The 16174-nt window shown below is 50.8% G+C and overlaps 2 protein-coding genes across 2 annotated transcripts; one reads left to right on the top strand and one right to left on the bottom strand.

The window, feature by feature from the left end:
* Positions 1–1889: 1889 nt before the first annotated feature.
* Positions 1890–3605, top strand: CCER2 (coiled-coil glutamate rich protein 2). Its single transcript, XM_049787482.1, has 5 exons — positions 1890–1932; positions 2077–2117; positions 2250–2337; positions 2542–3017; positions 3444–3605. The coding sequence occupies exons 1-5, from the start codon at positions 1890–1892 to the stop codon at positions 3531–3533; spliced, it is 738 nt and encodes a 245-aa protein (XP_049643439.1). The 3' UTR covers positions 3534–3605.
* Positions 3606–3867: 262 nt separating this feature from the next.
* On the bottom strand, positions 3868–16106 carry NFKBIB (NFKB inhibitor beta). The gene is made up of 6 exons (XM_049786701.1): positions 15828–16106; positions 6234–6339; positions 5817–6147; positions 4680–4768; positions 4299–4562; positions 3868–4009 (listed from the first exon to the last, which is right to left on the bottom strand). Exons 1-6 carry the CDS (start codon positions 16007–16009, stop codon positions 3884–3886), a joined length of 1098 nt encoding a protein of 365 aa, XP_049642658.1. The 5' UTR covers positions 16010–16106; the 3' UTR covers positions 3868–3883.
* Between the last annotated feature and the right edge of the window lie 68 nt (positions 16107–16174).

Here is a 16174-nt window from a genome sequence, read left to right as displayed (position 1 = left end):
GGTGTGTCATCTCTACACCTAGGCCCCCACGCCACTGTCTCCTGCCTCCTGAGGGGCATCGCCGTGTGAGAGGAGACTCCCTGCCTTCTGGCATCTTAAAGATCCCCAGGATGGGGAAAGAAGAGGAAGGCATCTCCATTTTACCTCTGTCCCTCAATGCTGGGGCACCAGAGACTGCACAGGTTAAGCCATGTTAATTGGCTTTCCAGTTCGTTTTCCCTGGAACCCCAATCAGAGTGACCCTCACTCACTCAGTTGGGAGTAGCTCCTGAGCACTACAATGCCCGCCCACCCCCAAGCAATAAAAAAAGCCAGTGTCCCCACAAAGTCTCCAATAAACGGTCAAAATGGAGCTGTGTGAACTGTGAGTGGGTTGGTTCATGATGGGGCATTTGGCCTTGGGTCAGCCTCAGCCAGTGAGGAGCTGCAGCTGGCAGGGGCCAGAGCCCTGAGGGCCACAGAGAGGCTCCTGGGAAACACCACCTTACAGAGCCCCCAAGCCCTCCTCCCTCAAACCCAGGCTGACTCATTCTAAGGGGTAGCCATGCTTTTGGCCAGCTGTGTACCTCACACTACCCGTCCTCTCCACAACACACACACACCCAGCAGCCTTATGATCCCGCTGTCCCTCACCAGCCCTGCCCACTGTCCTCAAAAGGAAGAGATGCTAGCTCCTCTTCTCTGCTTGGTCCTTGTAAGTCCCCATCAGGTCATATCCCTCCCCTGCCTAGTGGCTTCCTATGACTACATCTCCCTGGGAAAGATTTGACCACCAGCCCAGATTGGTCCCGCTGCAGGCTCCACACACTGCCTTTGACCTTGCTAGCCCCCTCCCTCATTGGCATCTACCCCCAAAATTGCCCTGGCCACTAGGCACTAGGCCTACCCTGGGCTCCACAGCTGTCTCCTGTACATGACAGGATGGACCCAGTGGCTGACTCTCCTCCACTGTGCAGAGGGCACAGGTGTTTAGGCATTTGCCTTATATATGGCCGACCCCAGATTAATCCCACTACTACAGGTACCCTGCAGCAGAGAACTACTGGGTGTGACTCCTCCAAAAACAGAAAAAAGGCAGTAAAGTTGGCTGGTATCAGTTCTCTGCCAGTGCCCCCGGGTCTTAAGGGTTGGGCAGTAAAGTAGGTGCCTAGTTATGGCTGAATGAGGGCTGGAGAGTTCAATGGGCTGTGCATGTTCTTGTAAGCCTGAGTCCAAATTTGACTGAAGGAAAGATCTGAGTCAGGAGAAGCTTCTGAACACCTTTGACAGGAGCCTAGAATCTATATAAAGAAAGAGAAGGGTCTTGGAGGTGTGGGCACACTTGGTGTTCACACTCAGAAACTCAGAGCTCAAGGAAATATCAGCTCAGCCTCCTGTGGAGCCGGCAAACCAGCCTACTTGAGGTGACAGCAGGAACCACCGTGCCACTTGGCAGGGTCACGGGCCACATAGGTCACCAAGGATGGAACCTGGGTCAGCTGCATGCAAGAAACATGCTGCCTGCTGCATTATTGCTCCAGCTCCAGCATCACCCTTTGAGTTTCGGGCCACCACCAAGTGATTCCCTGCTAGCATCACTCCAGTGTGGTATGACCCCATTCCCCAAAGCAGGGAGAAGTTGGGGCCTAGGGCAAGAGAGAGGTACAGAGGCCAACCTGTTGGTGACCAGTGGGGATCCTGTGGTGATGCCCCCCACTCTCTTCCCTGCAGGCTCTCAGGAAATTAAGAGGGGACTATAGCAAGCAGGTATAGGGCCCCATGAATAATTGAGGGTCTGGTCCGCCTCACAGCTGTCACCCTGCTCGGGAAGGGAGGGAGCGTCAGTGACATCATTTCCTTTGGGGTGCTATAAGGAGGGGCCCAGGCAGAGGGTCCTGGCTGCTGGCACCATGTCACCGGCCTACATGCTGCTGCCGTTGCTGCTGGGAGCAGGTGAGGATGGGAACCTGCAGCTCTGCACTGAGCCAGAATGCAGGGATGGGGGTGCGGGGTCCCTGGCAGGTGGCCTGGCGCGGGGTGCAGGGTGACCTGGAAGACAGCAGCAGCCTGCCAGCCTGGGCCTCACTTCTTCCATAGCCTCTGCTGCTCCCTCAGCACCAAGACCTTCCAAGGAGGAGGTGAGTATGGGCCCCATCATTCCTGCCCAACACCCCCTCCTCATCTCCCCTCTGCTGTCCCGGAACCTCTTGCCCACTCTTCCCTTCCTCCATGGGGATCTGACCTCAAGCCCCCTCTGTCCTGTCCCCCAGCTGACCCGCTGCTTGGCACTGGTGGTCTCAGACATGCTGACACTGGGACAGGCACAGCGTGGACCTTGCATGGCCCTTCTCCATAGAGGTAGGTCCCCCATGAGACCCCAGGGACACCCCAGCTGAGCCTCCCATGAAGCCCACTCACTGCTTTAAGGTTCATCATGAGGCCCCAGAAAGCCCCATGAGACCATGTCGCATGTGTGCCCCCAGGCTGGCCCCCTTGAGACCCTTGGGGACCCCAGACCACCTCCCACGCCCCACCCCCTGCTGGCTGCAGTGTCTCTGGCAGAGATCTGTGCGCTGGAGCTGCACGGCTGTAAGACAGCAGGTGAGAACGGTCCTCTGGGCACGGACCTGGAGAAGCGGGAGGCTGGTGAGCTCCGACCCAGCCAGGAAGTCAGGGACGAGGAAGAGGTAGCAGAACCCCGAGAGGCTGAGGTGCAGGAACAAGCTGTCCGCGAGCAGCTCCACAGCATCCTCCGCCAGAACGAGATCCAGGAGGACGTTCAGGAGGAGGGAAAGAAGAGCCGGGCCCGTGATACTTTCCGGAGCCGCCATAAGCAGGTGGCAGAGCGAGATCAGGATGAGGAGGAAACAGCCCGGATCGAGGAGGAGGAAGATGAGAAGAGGGTACGATTGCTGGGAGGTGCCCATGGCCTGTGGCAGGGGCCCAAGGCAGAGCAGCGGGGGGAACTTCTGCACCCCCACCATATTCACCAACCTCCAGTCGTGACCCAGAAGGAGGAGAAGGAAGCTGCCAGAGAGGTGAGTGGAGGTGGGGAAGGGTGTGTAGGGAAGCCCCCAGATAGGGAGGGCTCTGCCACCCCTGGTCCTAGGACACATGTCCACTTGCCCAGGAGGTTTCCTCAGAGGGCAGGAGAGTGGACCCAGCCCTGCCCAAACTGCCAGTTATGCCTCACTGAGGTCATGGAGAATTTGTGACAGCCGAGGGAGAAAGGGCTATCCCGTTAGAAGCAGGGTTCACTGCCTGTCCCCCTTTAACTCCACATAGTGCATTCCCTCACTGCGGGCCCCATGGCCTCTCCCTGCCACTGTGATTCCCAAGTCACACGCACACTGCAGTGACCACTGCTGGCTGCTACTGTGTGAGCAGGCACAGGTGGCCAGGGTTTTTTTTGGGGGGGTGGGGGAGCATTGGATATACTAAAACCTTCATCTCTGATCCTGCAGGAGCATGAAGTGGAGCGGCTGGAGCTTGTGAGGGAGGAACTGAAGAAGGCGACGGAGGTGCTGGGGGAGGAGCTCAGGAGAGAGGGCTGACCCCACAGGGTGCCGCCTGGGTCCCCCTTACATGGTGGCATAGCACTGTTGTCCCCGGAATTCCCTTCACACCCGGTTCCTCATTCTATGCCCAGCCAAGCTGGCGTGGATGAGGGCAACCCTTGGCCATGGGCCTGAGAGGCCAAGTCTTGGCTAAGTAGAGGCTAGGCTTGGGCTGGCTCAGGACACCCCCCCCCACCCGCCCCGCCACTCCCACCCACACCCCCATTTAACCCACTGTAACCTGCCTGAGTGAATAAAGCACAACGCAAACTGCCAAGGCGTACTGGGGAGCACTTGATCAGGTGTGGGGGCGGCGCCCAGCAGGGGAGTCTGTCAAAAGTGTGATTTTATTCACCAGGAGCATCTGGGAGCTCGGGGTGGTCTGGGTCCGCAGGGAGGGGCCTGGAGGCTGGGGCGGGAGGACTCCGGTGTTGACTCCGTCCACTGTGCACCACGATGTCATCATATTGGTCCTGTGAGCAGAAGGGGTGAGGCGGTGGGCTCAGGGGGCTGTCCAGTGTCCCCCATTCCAATCTAGCTATGCCTACTTTCCTGCACCTCCTTCCGGCCCCACATCCAAAAGCCTCAGGCCAACATTGTTCCCTGTCACCAGTGACCCAAACACTGCTGCAGGCCAACATATGGCTTTTACTCTGAAAAACCAGGCCCCACACCCCCCCCCCCCTTCTTGCGTCCACCCTCTAATCCTGGACCTCCAGTCTCTGGTCTCTTCTTTCCCTGCCCTGCCCCGCCCCAACTCACGCCCTCGTCCCCGCTGTCGCTGTCACTACTGCTGCTACAGAGGCTGGGCTTGTCATCCTCGTCTTCCTCGGGCTCGGGGGCTCCGTGCTCCCGCAGGAGCTGTGCCAGGGTGGAGTTAGGCCGGAGCATGGCACAGCCTAGCGGGGTGCGACCGCCGTACATGCGGGCAGTGGGGTCTGCCCCAGCCCTCAGCAGCAGTTCCAGTACGTCGGCTGACTGTGCCTCCACGGCCAAGTGCAGGGGGCTCCGGCCACAGGTGGGCTCCTGGGAGGGGACAGCAGAGGGGTCGAGGTTCAAGGTTCCACCTTGCTCTGGGGAACCCCCAACACACTCACACACACACACACACACACACACACACACACACACACAATTACTCACAGGTTTGTTGAGGTCAGCTCCAGCCTCACGAAGCAGCCGGACCATTTCTACGTCTCTGTGGATAACAGCCACGTGCAGCGGGGTGTGGCCTGGGGTCAAAAGATGGGGACATGGGTGATGGGACCCCATAGGAAGGGACTGTGGCTGGAGGGGGACCAAATGTGGAGTGTTGCACCTCTGTTCCAGAGTATATCAGAGGCATCTTACCCCTGAATTTCTGTCTCAGATGGTCTGCCTGGTGGGGCCAATGTCTGGGGGTGGCCCACTGGGGATAGAGCTGGGGTGCCTGTGAGGGGGCCAGGGCCAGCACCAGCACACCTGAGCCTCTGATCTTACCTGCAGAGTACCTGGGTTCTCAGCTCCTTGGGTTCTGAGTGGCCAAAGGCCTGGGTGGTTGGGGCATGGGGAGACCCTGATGTTGGTTCCTGGCTGACCCCATCACAAGGCACAAAAATTTCCCCTCATGTGGCCTAGCTAACACAGGATGTCCTTGAGCCCCAGCATCAATCTTGGGGAACCTGGGCTGCCCAAGTTTCACAAAGTTGATGCCTTAATTGCCCTCAGCTGGTGGGCTGGGGAACCTGTGGGTTGGATTGGGGACCGGGGGGGGGGGGGGGGCAGGGGGGTAGGGCTGAGAGGGATGCCGAATGAGTCATGCGAGATGTGTGGGCAGAGTGCATGGCTTGTGACAGCGTGGTGTGTGTCAGTAGGTGGGGCACATGGGTGTGTGTGAAGTGTGTGGTATGCTGCGTATGTTTGTAGTGTGAGTTGGGTGTAAATGTGGGATATGTGGATTTGTGTATATGGCATGTTGTGTGTGACAAGTGTATGTGTGTGGTATGTGGGGATGTATGTGTGGTGTGTACGGGCTATTTGTGTGGTGTGTGTGTTTTCTGCAGTGCTCAGGATCAAATTTCAACCCTCACACCTGCACAGTGAGTCTCTCCTGCTGGGCCACATCTGGGCCTTAGGACAGTGGCTCTAGGCCTATAGCTGGCAGATCTGAGTCCTAAGTGGTCTGGGCCTCCAGGTGGGGGTCCCTGTGTCCCCCAGATCCAATCCTGGTTCTCAGGCCACAGTAGCAGGGGGCTCCGGCGGGAATGTGAGCCGCCTTCCGATGAGGATGGGGTCCCTCACCCTCAAAGTTCTCAGCCTGTAGCTGCAGTTTCCAGTCCTCCTCACTCTCACACTCCTCTTCCTTCTCCAAGTCGGAAGCAGCCTCAGGGATGTCTTCAGAGCCAGGGGTGTGGCTGGAGGCCTGAGTGAGGTAGGTGGTGCTGGGGAAATCCCGGGGACACCGGGGGCGAGGCTGGAGCAGTGCCCGGGCACAGCCATGCGCCTCTGAGCGGCAGGCCAGGTGCAGCGCCGTGTGGCCGCCTCTTTCGGCCACTAGCACCCCGGCCCCTGCTGCGTACAACTTCTCCACCGCCGACTCCTCACCCAGGATGGCTGCCAGGTGCAAGGCTGTCTGCAGGGGCAAAGGGCCAGTGTTAAGGGGGCGGCAGGACGATCTGGGCCATATGTTCTAGACTTCTGCCCCTCCACGGAGATCACCTGTCCCAGATCATTCTGCAGGTCCAAGTATTCTGTGCCCGCAGCGAAGCCTAGAAGGAAATCTAGGAATGGATCGTGCTGATGGATCACCGCCAAGTGCAGAGCCCTGCAGACAAACACAGGAGTCAGAGGGCACAGGTCAAGGACACTGGCATCCCTTCATTCACCAAACCAGGAGCACACACAGTGAGCAAGGCAGGCACTGCTTCCTGGGTCCCCCTCAGAAATTTGGGAGAGTCAGGCCAGAGTTAATTTCAGCAAATCTGTACAAGCTTTTATTTCTGTTTTTGGGTGGCACATGGAGATACTCAGGGTTTGCTCCTGGCTCTGTACTCTGGACTTACTATTTCTGGCAAGCTCAAGAGACTATATGGGATGCCAAGAATTGAACACGGGTCAGCCAAGTGCAAGGCAAGCGCCCTACCCACTGTACTATCTCTCCTGCCCCCCATTTTAGCAAATTTGCTTAACTGAGTATTTTGAGTGGGGTCCTCTTGCTTCTTTCCAAAAAAAAAAAAAAAAAAAAAAGTAACCTAAACCAGCTCTCATCACTCGCTTATGAATGAGTAACAACACAGAAGAGAAAAGGATACGGGCCAGAGCGATAGTAGAATGAGTAGGGTGTTTGCCTTGCAAGCAGCTGACCCAGATGTGATTTCTGGCATCCCATATGGTCCTCAGAGCCTGCCAGGAATGATTCCTTAGCACAGAGCCAGTAGTAAGCCCTGAGCACTATTGGGTATGCCATAAAAAAATATAAAAGGGGGGCAATTCCCAGCACCCATGTGGTCCCCCATCCTGCCAGGGGTAATTTTTGAGTGAAGAGCCAGGAGTAATCCCTGGGCACTTCTGGGTGTGGTCTAACAACCAATTAATCAATAAATAAAGTTTAAAAAATAAAAAAATAGGGGCTGGAGAGATAGAACAGCGGTGGGGCATTTGCCTTGCATGCTGAATGGTTCGAATCCCGACATCCCATATGATCTCCCAAGCCTGCTGGGGGCAATTTCTGAGCATAGAGCCAGGAGTAGCCCCTGAGCACTGCCAGGTGTGACCCCAAAATCAAAAACCAAAAAATAAAAAAAATTAAAAAAAAGAATATAAAGATAACAATCTTCAAGGGAGTGGCATCCCATATGATACCCCCGAGGCCACTAGTAGTATGGCCCCAAACAACACAACAAACAAACAAACAAAAAAAAAAAGTAGTAGAGAAATAGGCATAGAAATAGAACAAGGGCCAGGAGCAATAGCACAGCGGTGTTTGCCTTGCAAGCAGCCGATCCAGGACCAAAGGTGGTTGGTTCGAATCCCGGTATCCCATATGGTCCCTGGTGCCTGCCAGGAGCTATTTCTTTTTTTTTCTTTTTTTTTTTTTTTTTTGGTTTTTGGGCCACACCCTGTGATGCTCAGGGGTTACTCCTGGCTATGCGCTCAGAAGTTGCTCCTGGCTTCTTGGGGGACCATATGGGATGCCGGGGGATCGAACCGTGGTCCGTCCTAGGCTAGCGCAGGCACCTTACCTCCAACGCCACCGCCCGGCCCCCAGGAGCTATTTCTGAGCAGACAAAATAGAGCAATTCCACCGGAAAAGGGAAAAGGCTTGTCATTCAAAGCCATCAGGTAGAATACACTGGCAGGAGTATTTTTTACTCAGCAATGGAGTAAAAAACAAAGGCACTTCAGATGTAATGTTTCCTCAGGTCATGGGAAACCAATGGTGAAAGCAAATCCCCAAAGGGGCCAAGTTGTAGGAAGAAAAGGCCCATCCGGTGCTTTCAGGCCTGCCTTGGGATACCAGTTGCTTGGCTTTATCACAGGGAAGAAATTGAAAGCAAGTCATGGGGCTAGAACAATAGCACAGTGGGTAGGGGTTTTGCCTTCATGCAGACAACCTGGGATCCATCTCCGCATTCCATATGGCACCTGAGCACCATCACGAGTAATTCCTAGGTGTAGAACCAGGAGTAACCTTGAGCTTCACTGGGTGTGGTGGCCAAAGAAATAAAAACAAAGAAAAACAACAACAGGGGCCAGAGCAATAGCACAGCAGTAGGGCATTTGCCTTGCATGCGGCTGACCCAGGACTGACTTGGGTTCAATCCCCGGCATCCCATATGGTCCCCCAAGCCAGGAGCGATTTCTGAACACATAGCCAGGAGTAAAACCCGAGTGTCACTGGGTGAGGCCCTAAAACCAAAAACCAAAATCTATTTAAGGGGTCTGGGACATAGCTCAGTCTCACATGTCTGAGGGCTTAGTTAGGTTTCATTCAAATCAAACTCATGAAAAAGTTTAAGAGAGCAAGCCCCATGGGCCGAGCACATGATTTGCATGCAGGAGGTCTGGGTTTGACTCCCTGTGCCTTAGGATTCCCCAAGCACTACAAGGAGTAACCCTCAGCACAGTCAGGAGTAGAGATAGGACACTACCTGGTGTGCCCCCCAAACCAAAACTTAGAGAAACAAAATAAAACAAAAAAGTAAAGACTAAAAAAAAAATCAAATAAATGAATATAGGGTTTTTGGGTGTGGGGCCTTTCCAGCTCGGAAATCAGGGATTACTCCTGGCAGTGTTTGAGGGACCATGTAAGTATAGACAGGTGAAGACAAAGAGAAATATAAAGAGATGTAGATATAGACAAATATAGATACACGGGCATGTGGCTTAGCCAGATATGGATACCCTGGACTGTAGACCCTGGACTGTGCAAATATGAATGTCTCTCTCGGCTAATCTGCTGGATTACAAAGGCAGCCAACTGCTCTCTTATAAACAAGGGAGACTTTGTGGAGCTTTCAAAATTAGCATTTCACCAAATTTTCACTTGTCATGAAGTAAGTTTCTTCTGGCTGTTATTCAACCCTTAAATGATGTGAAAACCTTCCCTGGCTCCCTGCCACCCCCCAAGCAGGTGGTTGGCAGGATTCTGCCTGGAGGTAGGCACAGTTAGTCAACTCCTGCCTCTGAAAGCAACTACTACAATAACAAAGCAAAGTGTTGAAGCGAAATGAGAAGACAAATGAAATACGGTAGAATAAAACTGACTCATCTAGAAACTAAGCAGCAAGAGAGGAAAAGTTGAAGGTGGAAGAGACAAGTCAGGAAAGCAACAAGATGATCAAGTAGATTATAAACAAAATTAGATCTAGACCAGGGGTGGCAAACAAGTTCAACACAAAGAGCCAAAATTTTAAACTGTGAGAGTCAGAGAGCCACACCACACAGTGACCTGCCAAAACAGACAAACACTCACACAAAAACGTATTATTTTAACAATAATATATTAAACACATATTGCATTTTGCCATTTTGAGGGTAAAAATCCTGTTTGCCACCCCTGAGACTAGACTATAAATGTTCTAAAAGTCCAAATAAAAAGGAGAAATTGGACTAGCAAGATAGTACAGCAGGCAAGATGCTTGTTTTATATATCGCTGACTTGAGTTTCAATCCCTGTCATCCCATATGGTTCACCAAACCTGCCAGGAGTAATCCCTGAGCATAAAGCTAGAAGTAACCCCTGAATACTGCCAGGTATAGCTGAAAGAAATGGGGGAAGGAAGACTGTCAGGTTGAATATAAAAGAAAATCTAAACATAGTTGAAATATCAGAAATACTTTTTTTTTTTTTTTGGTTTTTGTATCACACCCGGCAGTGCTCAGGGTTACTCCTGGCTCTACACTCAGAAATCACTCCTGGCAGGCTCAAGGAACCATATGGGATGCTGGGATTCGAACCACCATCCTTCTGAATGCAAGGCAAACGCCTTATCTCCATGCTATCTCTCCGGCCCCAGAAATATTCTTAAACATAAATATTTCATTTTATTTTTCACCATATCTAGTGATGCTCATGAGTTAGTCCTGATCCTGCAATCATCCCTAGTGTATTTGGGGGGACAATATGGGATGTTGAGGATTGAATTCAGGTTAGTTGCATGAAGGGCAAACACCCTAGCCACTGTCCCCTATTTTTTTATTATTTTTAGCTTGTTTGCTTTTAGGCCACACCTGATCTTACTCCTGTCTCTACACTCAAGGATCACTCCTGACAGGGCCTAGGGGATCATAATAGGTGGCAAAGATTGAACCCAGGCCAGTCACATGAAAGACAAGTACCTTACCTGCTGTACTATCTTTCTAAATATAAATATTTTCAAAGGTTAAAAATAAAAGGGCTAGGGGGCTGGGGAAATAGCTCAGTGGGTAGGGCACTTACTTAACAAATGGCTGACCAGGTTTGATCCCTGGTATCCCATAGGGCTTTCAGCACTGTCAGAAATGATTTCTGAGGCCAGCGCAGTGGCGCTAGAGGTAAGGCGTCTTGCAAGCGCGAGCCTAGGACGGACCTTGGTTCAATCCCCCTTTGTTCCATATGGTCCCCCAAGCCAGGAACAATTTCTGAGCACATAGCCAAGTAAAACCCCTGAGCATCAACGGGTGTGCCACCCCCCAAAAAAAAAGAAATGATTTCTGAGTGCAGAGCCAGGAGTAACCCCTGAGCATTGCTGGTTGTGCCCCAAAAGGTAAACAAACAAAATTAAAGAATAAAAATAAATTAAAAAAGAGAGAAGGGAGCTGGAGACTCAGGACTTGAATGTCATCTTCCCTGGTTTGATCCTTGGTACTATATGGCTCCCTGAATGTTTTCAAGTATAGCCCTGAAGGTTGCTGTGGGGCTGGTAATCACCAGAACAGAAGAAACACCACCTTCTCTGGCCTTTGTGTTAAACTACGAACCTACTTGTCTGATAACCATGGGCAGAAGCCCCTGGCTTTCTGGGCACCACTTGGGAGGCTCCCCCTCCAAGAGGATGTGGGGTCCAGGAAGAGCAATCAACTGGTAGAGCCCAACACATGCAAGACGGGTTCAATGCCCAGCACTAATATACCCCAAGCAAAGTTCTGATAGGAGTGATCCCTATTTACAAAATCAAAATACAGAGGGGCTAGAGCAGATAATACAGCAGGTAGGGCATTTGTGCCTTGCACATAGCCAACCCAGGTTCAATCCCCAGCATCCCATATGGTGGTCCCCCATGAACCACCAGAGAGTGATTCCTTTGTGCGTAGCCAGAAGTTATCCCTGCACAAAACAAATAATTAAAAATATTAAAATACAGGGCCAGACAATAATACAGTAGGTAGGGCACTTGCCTTGCTTATAGCAGGCCTGGGTTCAACTCCCAGCACCCCATATGGTTTTTCCCAGACCTGCCAGGAGTGATCCTTTGGCTCAGAGCCAGGATTAAGTCCTAAGCATGGCAGGCTATGGTACAAAACACAAAAACAAAAATATCAAAATAGGGAATAGAGCGATGGTACAGTGGGGAAGGTATTTGCCTTGTACACGGTCAATCTAGGTTCAATCCACTACATCCCCATATGGTCTCCTGAGACCACTAGAGTAGTCTCTGAGTACAGAGATTGAAGGAGGCCCAGAACTCTGTCAAGTCTGCCCTAGATAACAGAAAAAGAAACAGGGGCTGGAGTGATAGCACAGCGGTAGGGCACACAGCAGACCAGGGACAGAACTGGGTTCAATTCCCGGCATCCCACATAGTCCCCTGAGCCTGCCAAGAGCGATTTCTGAGTGCAGAGCCAGGAGTAACCCCTGAGCACTGCCGGGTGTGACCCAAAAACCAAAATAGAAAAAAAAAGAAAAGAAAAGAAATAAAATAACAAAAGAGTAGGGTAAAAGTTAAACTTTGCTCATTCCAGTCATTCCAAAGAAAGCAGTTGTAAGATCAGAGACTTCAGAACAAGTATTACAAAGGATAAAGAAGATGATTTCACAATGATAAGAGGCCAGTTAAGCAAGAGAATATAATCTGAGCATGTGTGTCCTAAAAACAGACCAAACTACACAAAGCAAAACCAGTTTAAACTAGGAAGGAAGAAATAAATGCATAATAATTATTGATTTCAATGCCTATCAATGGTACAGTGGTCAGGGAACTTGCCTTGCATGTGCCCAACCCAGAGCACCACCAGAAGTAATTCCTGAGTGTGAAACCAGAATCTAACCCTGAGCATTGCCAGGTGTGAGCTATAAACTTAAATATAAACAAATGATAGAACAAGTAGAATATTTATCATCAGAAAGCATACTGACTTGGGGCTAAAGAGAGTTCAGCAGGTAGGGAATTTGCCTTACATGTGACTGACTTGGTTTGATCCCCAGCATCTCATATGGTCCCCCGAGCACCATGAGGAGTGATTTCTGAGCAAAGAGCCAGGAATAGGGGCCAGAGAGAGAGCATGGAGGTAAGGCGTTTGCCTTTCATGTGGAAGGACGGTGGTGCGAAACCCGGCATCCCGTATGGTCCCTCGAGCATGCCAGGGGCGATTTCTGAGCCAGGAGTGGCCCCTGAGCCAGGAATAACTCTTGAGCATTGCTGGGTGTGGCCCCCCTCACACCCCAAAAAAACAGTATTTGGTTGGATGGTTGGCTAGGCAGTTGCCAGCACCACACATTGCTTCCCAATACTGTAGAGACAACCTTTGAGCACAAAGCTGAGAGTATCCCCCATGCTCCACAGCTGTGGTGGACGATCCCCGCCAACCCCCAATAAACAGTGCAGGAGAGAGAATACAGATCTTAAGGCCTTGTATTGAACTGCCTGACTCCAGTTCAATCATGTAGCACCCATGATCCCTTAAGCACCACCAAGGATGACTCCTTCACACAGAGCCAGGAGTAAGGCCGGAGCACACCTGGGTGTGGTGCCAAACCAAAATAAAACTAAAACGAAACAGAAACACAAATGGAGTAACAGTGTCTGGGCTGAAGTATGGCTCACACCCTAGCATGATCCCAACTGCTGCTGGATTTAAAACCAAAAAAAAGTAATATTCAAACTAGTATTTTCTAGAGTAGGTGATCCCCCCACCCCAACCTGGGTACCTCAGGGGTTGGTAATAATAGACTTGGGTGCAAGTGGAGGATGCTGTTTGCTTGCACAAAAATATTCATTCAAGGGCTGGAGCTATAGCATAGTGGAGAGGGGGTTTGTCTTGCACATGGCTGACCCAGGTTCAATCTCCAGCATCCCATATGGTCCCCTGAGCCTACCAGGAGTAATTTCTTTTTATTTTTTTATTGTTTATTTATCTAAAGTGCATTTTGGGGGGTTTTGAACCACACCTAGCAGCGCTCAGAAATCACTCCTGGCAGATTCAGGGACCATATGGGATGCCAAGGATCGAACCCATGTCTGTTCCAGGTCAGCCACATGCAAGGCAAATGACTTATCACTATGCTATTTCTCTGGCCCATCCAAAAGTAATCTGTAAGCACAGAGCCACGAGTAACCCCTGAGTGCTGTTGGTTATGGCCCAAAACATATATATATATATATGTATATATATATGTATATATATATATTCATTCAAAAAGAGAGATGCATTTTGGAGCCGGAGCGGTGGCACAAGTGGTAGGGCATTTGCCTTGCATATGCTAACCTAGGATGGACCACGGTTCGATCCCTGGTGTCTCATATGGTCCTCCAAGCCAGGAACAATTTCTGAGTGCATAGCCAGGAGTAACCTCTGAGCATCACTGGGTGTGCCCCCCCCCCAAAAAAAAGAGAGAGAGATGCATTTCTATGTTCACTGCAATACAATAGCCAGCATATGGGACCAAATCTAAAGTTCAATGACGTATGAATGAATCAAGATGCTGTGGTCTGTGACCAGAGCAACAGTACAGCGGGGAGGGTGTTTGCCTTGCACACAGCCAACCTGTGTTAAACTCCAGACACCATATGGTTGCCTGAGCACTGCCAAGAGTAACGCCTCAGCATTGCTGAGTGTGGTCCACTCAAAAATACAAAACAACAAAATTTAAAAAATTCATATACACAATGAAATATCATACAGCTATCAGATGAAATCTTGCCTTTCACTGCAATTTAGACAGAACTTGAGGGTATCAGTTTTTTTTTAAAGGCTGAAGCAATAGTATAGGAGGTGCAGCACTTGCTTTGTATGCAACTGACCCCAGTTTGAAAGTCTGAATCCTCAGTAACACAAATGGTTCCATGATTATCCCTAAAGGTCACTCCAAAGCACAAAGCCAGGAATAACCCCTGAATACATCAGGTAAGACCGAATACCTTCCCCAAATTATTACATTATATATTTTTTTTAGTTTTTCTTTTTTTTTTTTTTTTGGTTTTTGGTTTTTGGGTCACACCTGGCGGTGCTCAGGGGTTACTCCTGGCTGTCTGCTCAGAAATAGCTCCTGGCAAGCACAGGGGACCATATGGGACACCAGGATTCGAACCAACCACCTTTGGTCCTGGATCGGCTGCTTGCAAGGCAAATGCCACTGTGCTATCTCTCCGGGCCCTATTTTTTACTTTTAGGATCATTCCTGGTGATGTTCAAGAGTTACTCCTGACTCTGCACTTAGAATTACTCCTGGTGAGGTTGGAGACTATACAGGATGCTGGGGATCAAAACCACATTGACCATGTGCAGGGCAAGTGCCCTAGCTGCTGTACTGTACAACACTGTATTGTGCTGTTATTCTAAACCCAAATTATCATTTTTTTAAATTTGGGTCCATAATCGATGGTGCTCAGAGACCATATGGTACCAGGGATACAACTGAGGTTGGCCACATTCCATGGAAGTGCCTGTGACCATAGTATCTCTATAGCCCCTGTAAGTAGAGGGAGGGAAGAAAGAGAGAGAGAGAGAGAGAGAGAGAGAGAGAGAGAGAGAGAGAGAGAGAGAGAGAGAGAGAGAGAGAGAGAGAGAGAGAGAGAGAGACCCCCATTAAAAAGCATTATACAGAGGCCAGAGTTATAGTATAGCAGTACGGTGTTTGTCTTGCACAAGGCCAACCCAGGATGGACCCACTTCGATTCCCAGCATCCCATATGGTCTCCCAAGCCTGCCATGAGCAATTTCTGAGTACAGAGCCAGGAGTAACCCCTGAGCACCACTGGGTGTGGTCCCAAACCCCCACCAAAAAAACATTACACACCTGAGCTGGAATGAGAGCTGCTCTCAAAGTACACCCTAATTATAAAGTCTGGGTATCAAAATCTAGGGCTGAGATGAATCAAGAGCCAAGGGTCAGACATCATATTTGGAGGCCAGAGTTTGGAAGGGGGCCTGCCTAAGCTGCTTTCCAGTTTTTAAGAGTTCAGGACTGGGATCAAGAAAGTCAGCTAGAACTTTAAAATCGATAAAAAAAAAAAATAACGTGGGGCTCCTTTTTGTTTGATATTTTGAGCCACACCTATTCATTTTCAGAGTTTCTTCCTGGCTCTGTGACTAGGGGGTTACTCTTGGCAGTGTTTAGGGGACTATATGGGGTACTGGGGATCGCAGGCAAATACCCTACCTATTGTACTATCCCTCTGGCCAGAGACGTGGAGCTCTTGAGAAAGAGAATCCAAAAAAGTCAGGTCAGAAATTATTAAAAAATATATTTAAATATATATATTTAAAGGGTGAGAGATCAGGTCAGCCAAGCATCAGAAGAAGCCTGGTTTAGGAAAGAGGAGTACTTAGTATCAGAAAATTAAGCAGATGTCGGACCCAAGGGCCCCTCTGGGCTCCCCAAGTTTCACTCACGTGTCCCCATCCTCAGTGACGTAGCCAAAGACGAGGGGCGCCCACGACAGCCCCGGGCCCAATTCAGCTGAGCTCAGCGCCGGCCCTCCAGGGGCTGCTGCGTCGGGACCCAGAGATCCCAGGCCGCTGTCGCACCATTCGTCCGTATCCGAGGTCTTCCCCAAGCACGCGACCCCTGCCATAGCCCCCCGAAGATTCAAGGGCTCCCCAACAGCCTTCAGCCAGCCAGTCAGTCAGTCGCTGGGATCTGCCTGGAGTTCGGGCGCTTCCGCCCTACGGGGAAATTCCCCAACACGCCCCCTGACTTATCCAATCAGAATGGGCCAAATAGAGCAAGATCCGCCCCT

Source organism: Suncus etruscus, chromosome 14 (assembly GCF_024139225.1).
Source record: "Suncus etruscus isolate mSunEtr1 chromosome 14, mSunEtr1.pri.cur, whole genome shotgun sequence".
NCBI classification, from domain to species: domain Eukaryota; kingdom Metazoa; phylum Chordata; class Mammalia; order Eulipotyphla; family Soricidae; genus Suncus; species Suncus etruscus.
This window is presented reverse-complemented; position numbering and strand designations above follow the sequence as displayed.

Coding starts and splice junctions, on each gene's coding strand:
- CCER2 (XM_049787482.1), top strand. CDS start 1,890: ATGTCACCGGCCTACATGCTGCTGCCGTTGCTGCTGGGAGCAG. Junction 1,933..2,076: donor GCCGTTGCTGCTGGGAGCAG/GTGAGGATGGGA, acceptor CTTCTTCCATAG/CCTCTGCTGCTCCCTCAGCA. Junction 2,118..2,249: donor CAAGACCTTCCAAGGAGGAG/GTGAGTATGGGC, acceptor CCTGTCCCCCAG/CTGACCCGCTGCTTGGCACT.
- NFKBIB (XM_049786701.1), bottom strand. CDS start 16,009: ATGGCAGGGGTCGCGTGCTTGGGGAAGACCTCGGATACGGACGAATGG. Junction 6,340..15,827: donor GTCACTGAGGATGGGGACAC/GTGAGTGAAACT, acceptor GTTTGTCTGCAG/GGCTCTGCACTTGGCGGTGA. Junction 4,563..4,679: donor GAGCTGACCTCAACAAACCT/GTGAGTAATTGT, acceptor GTCCCCTCCCAG/GAGCCCACCTGTGGCCGGAG.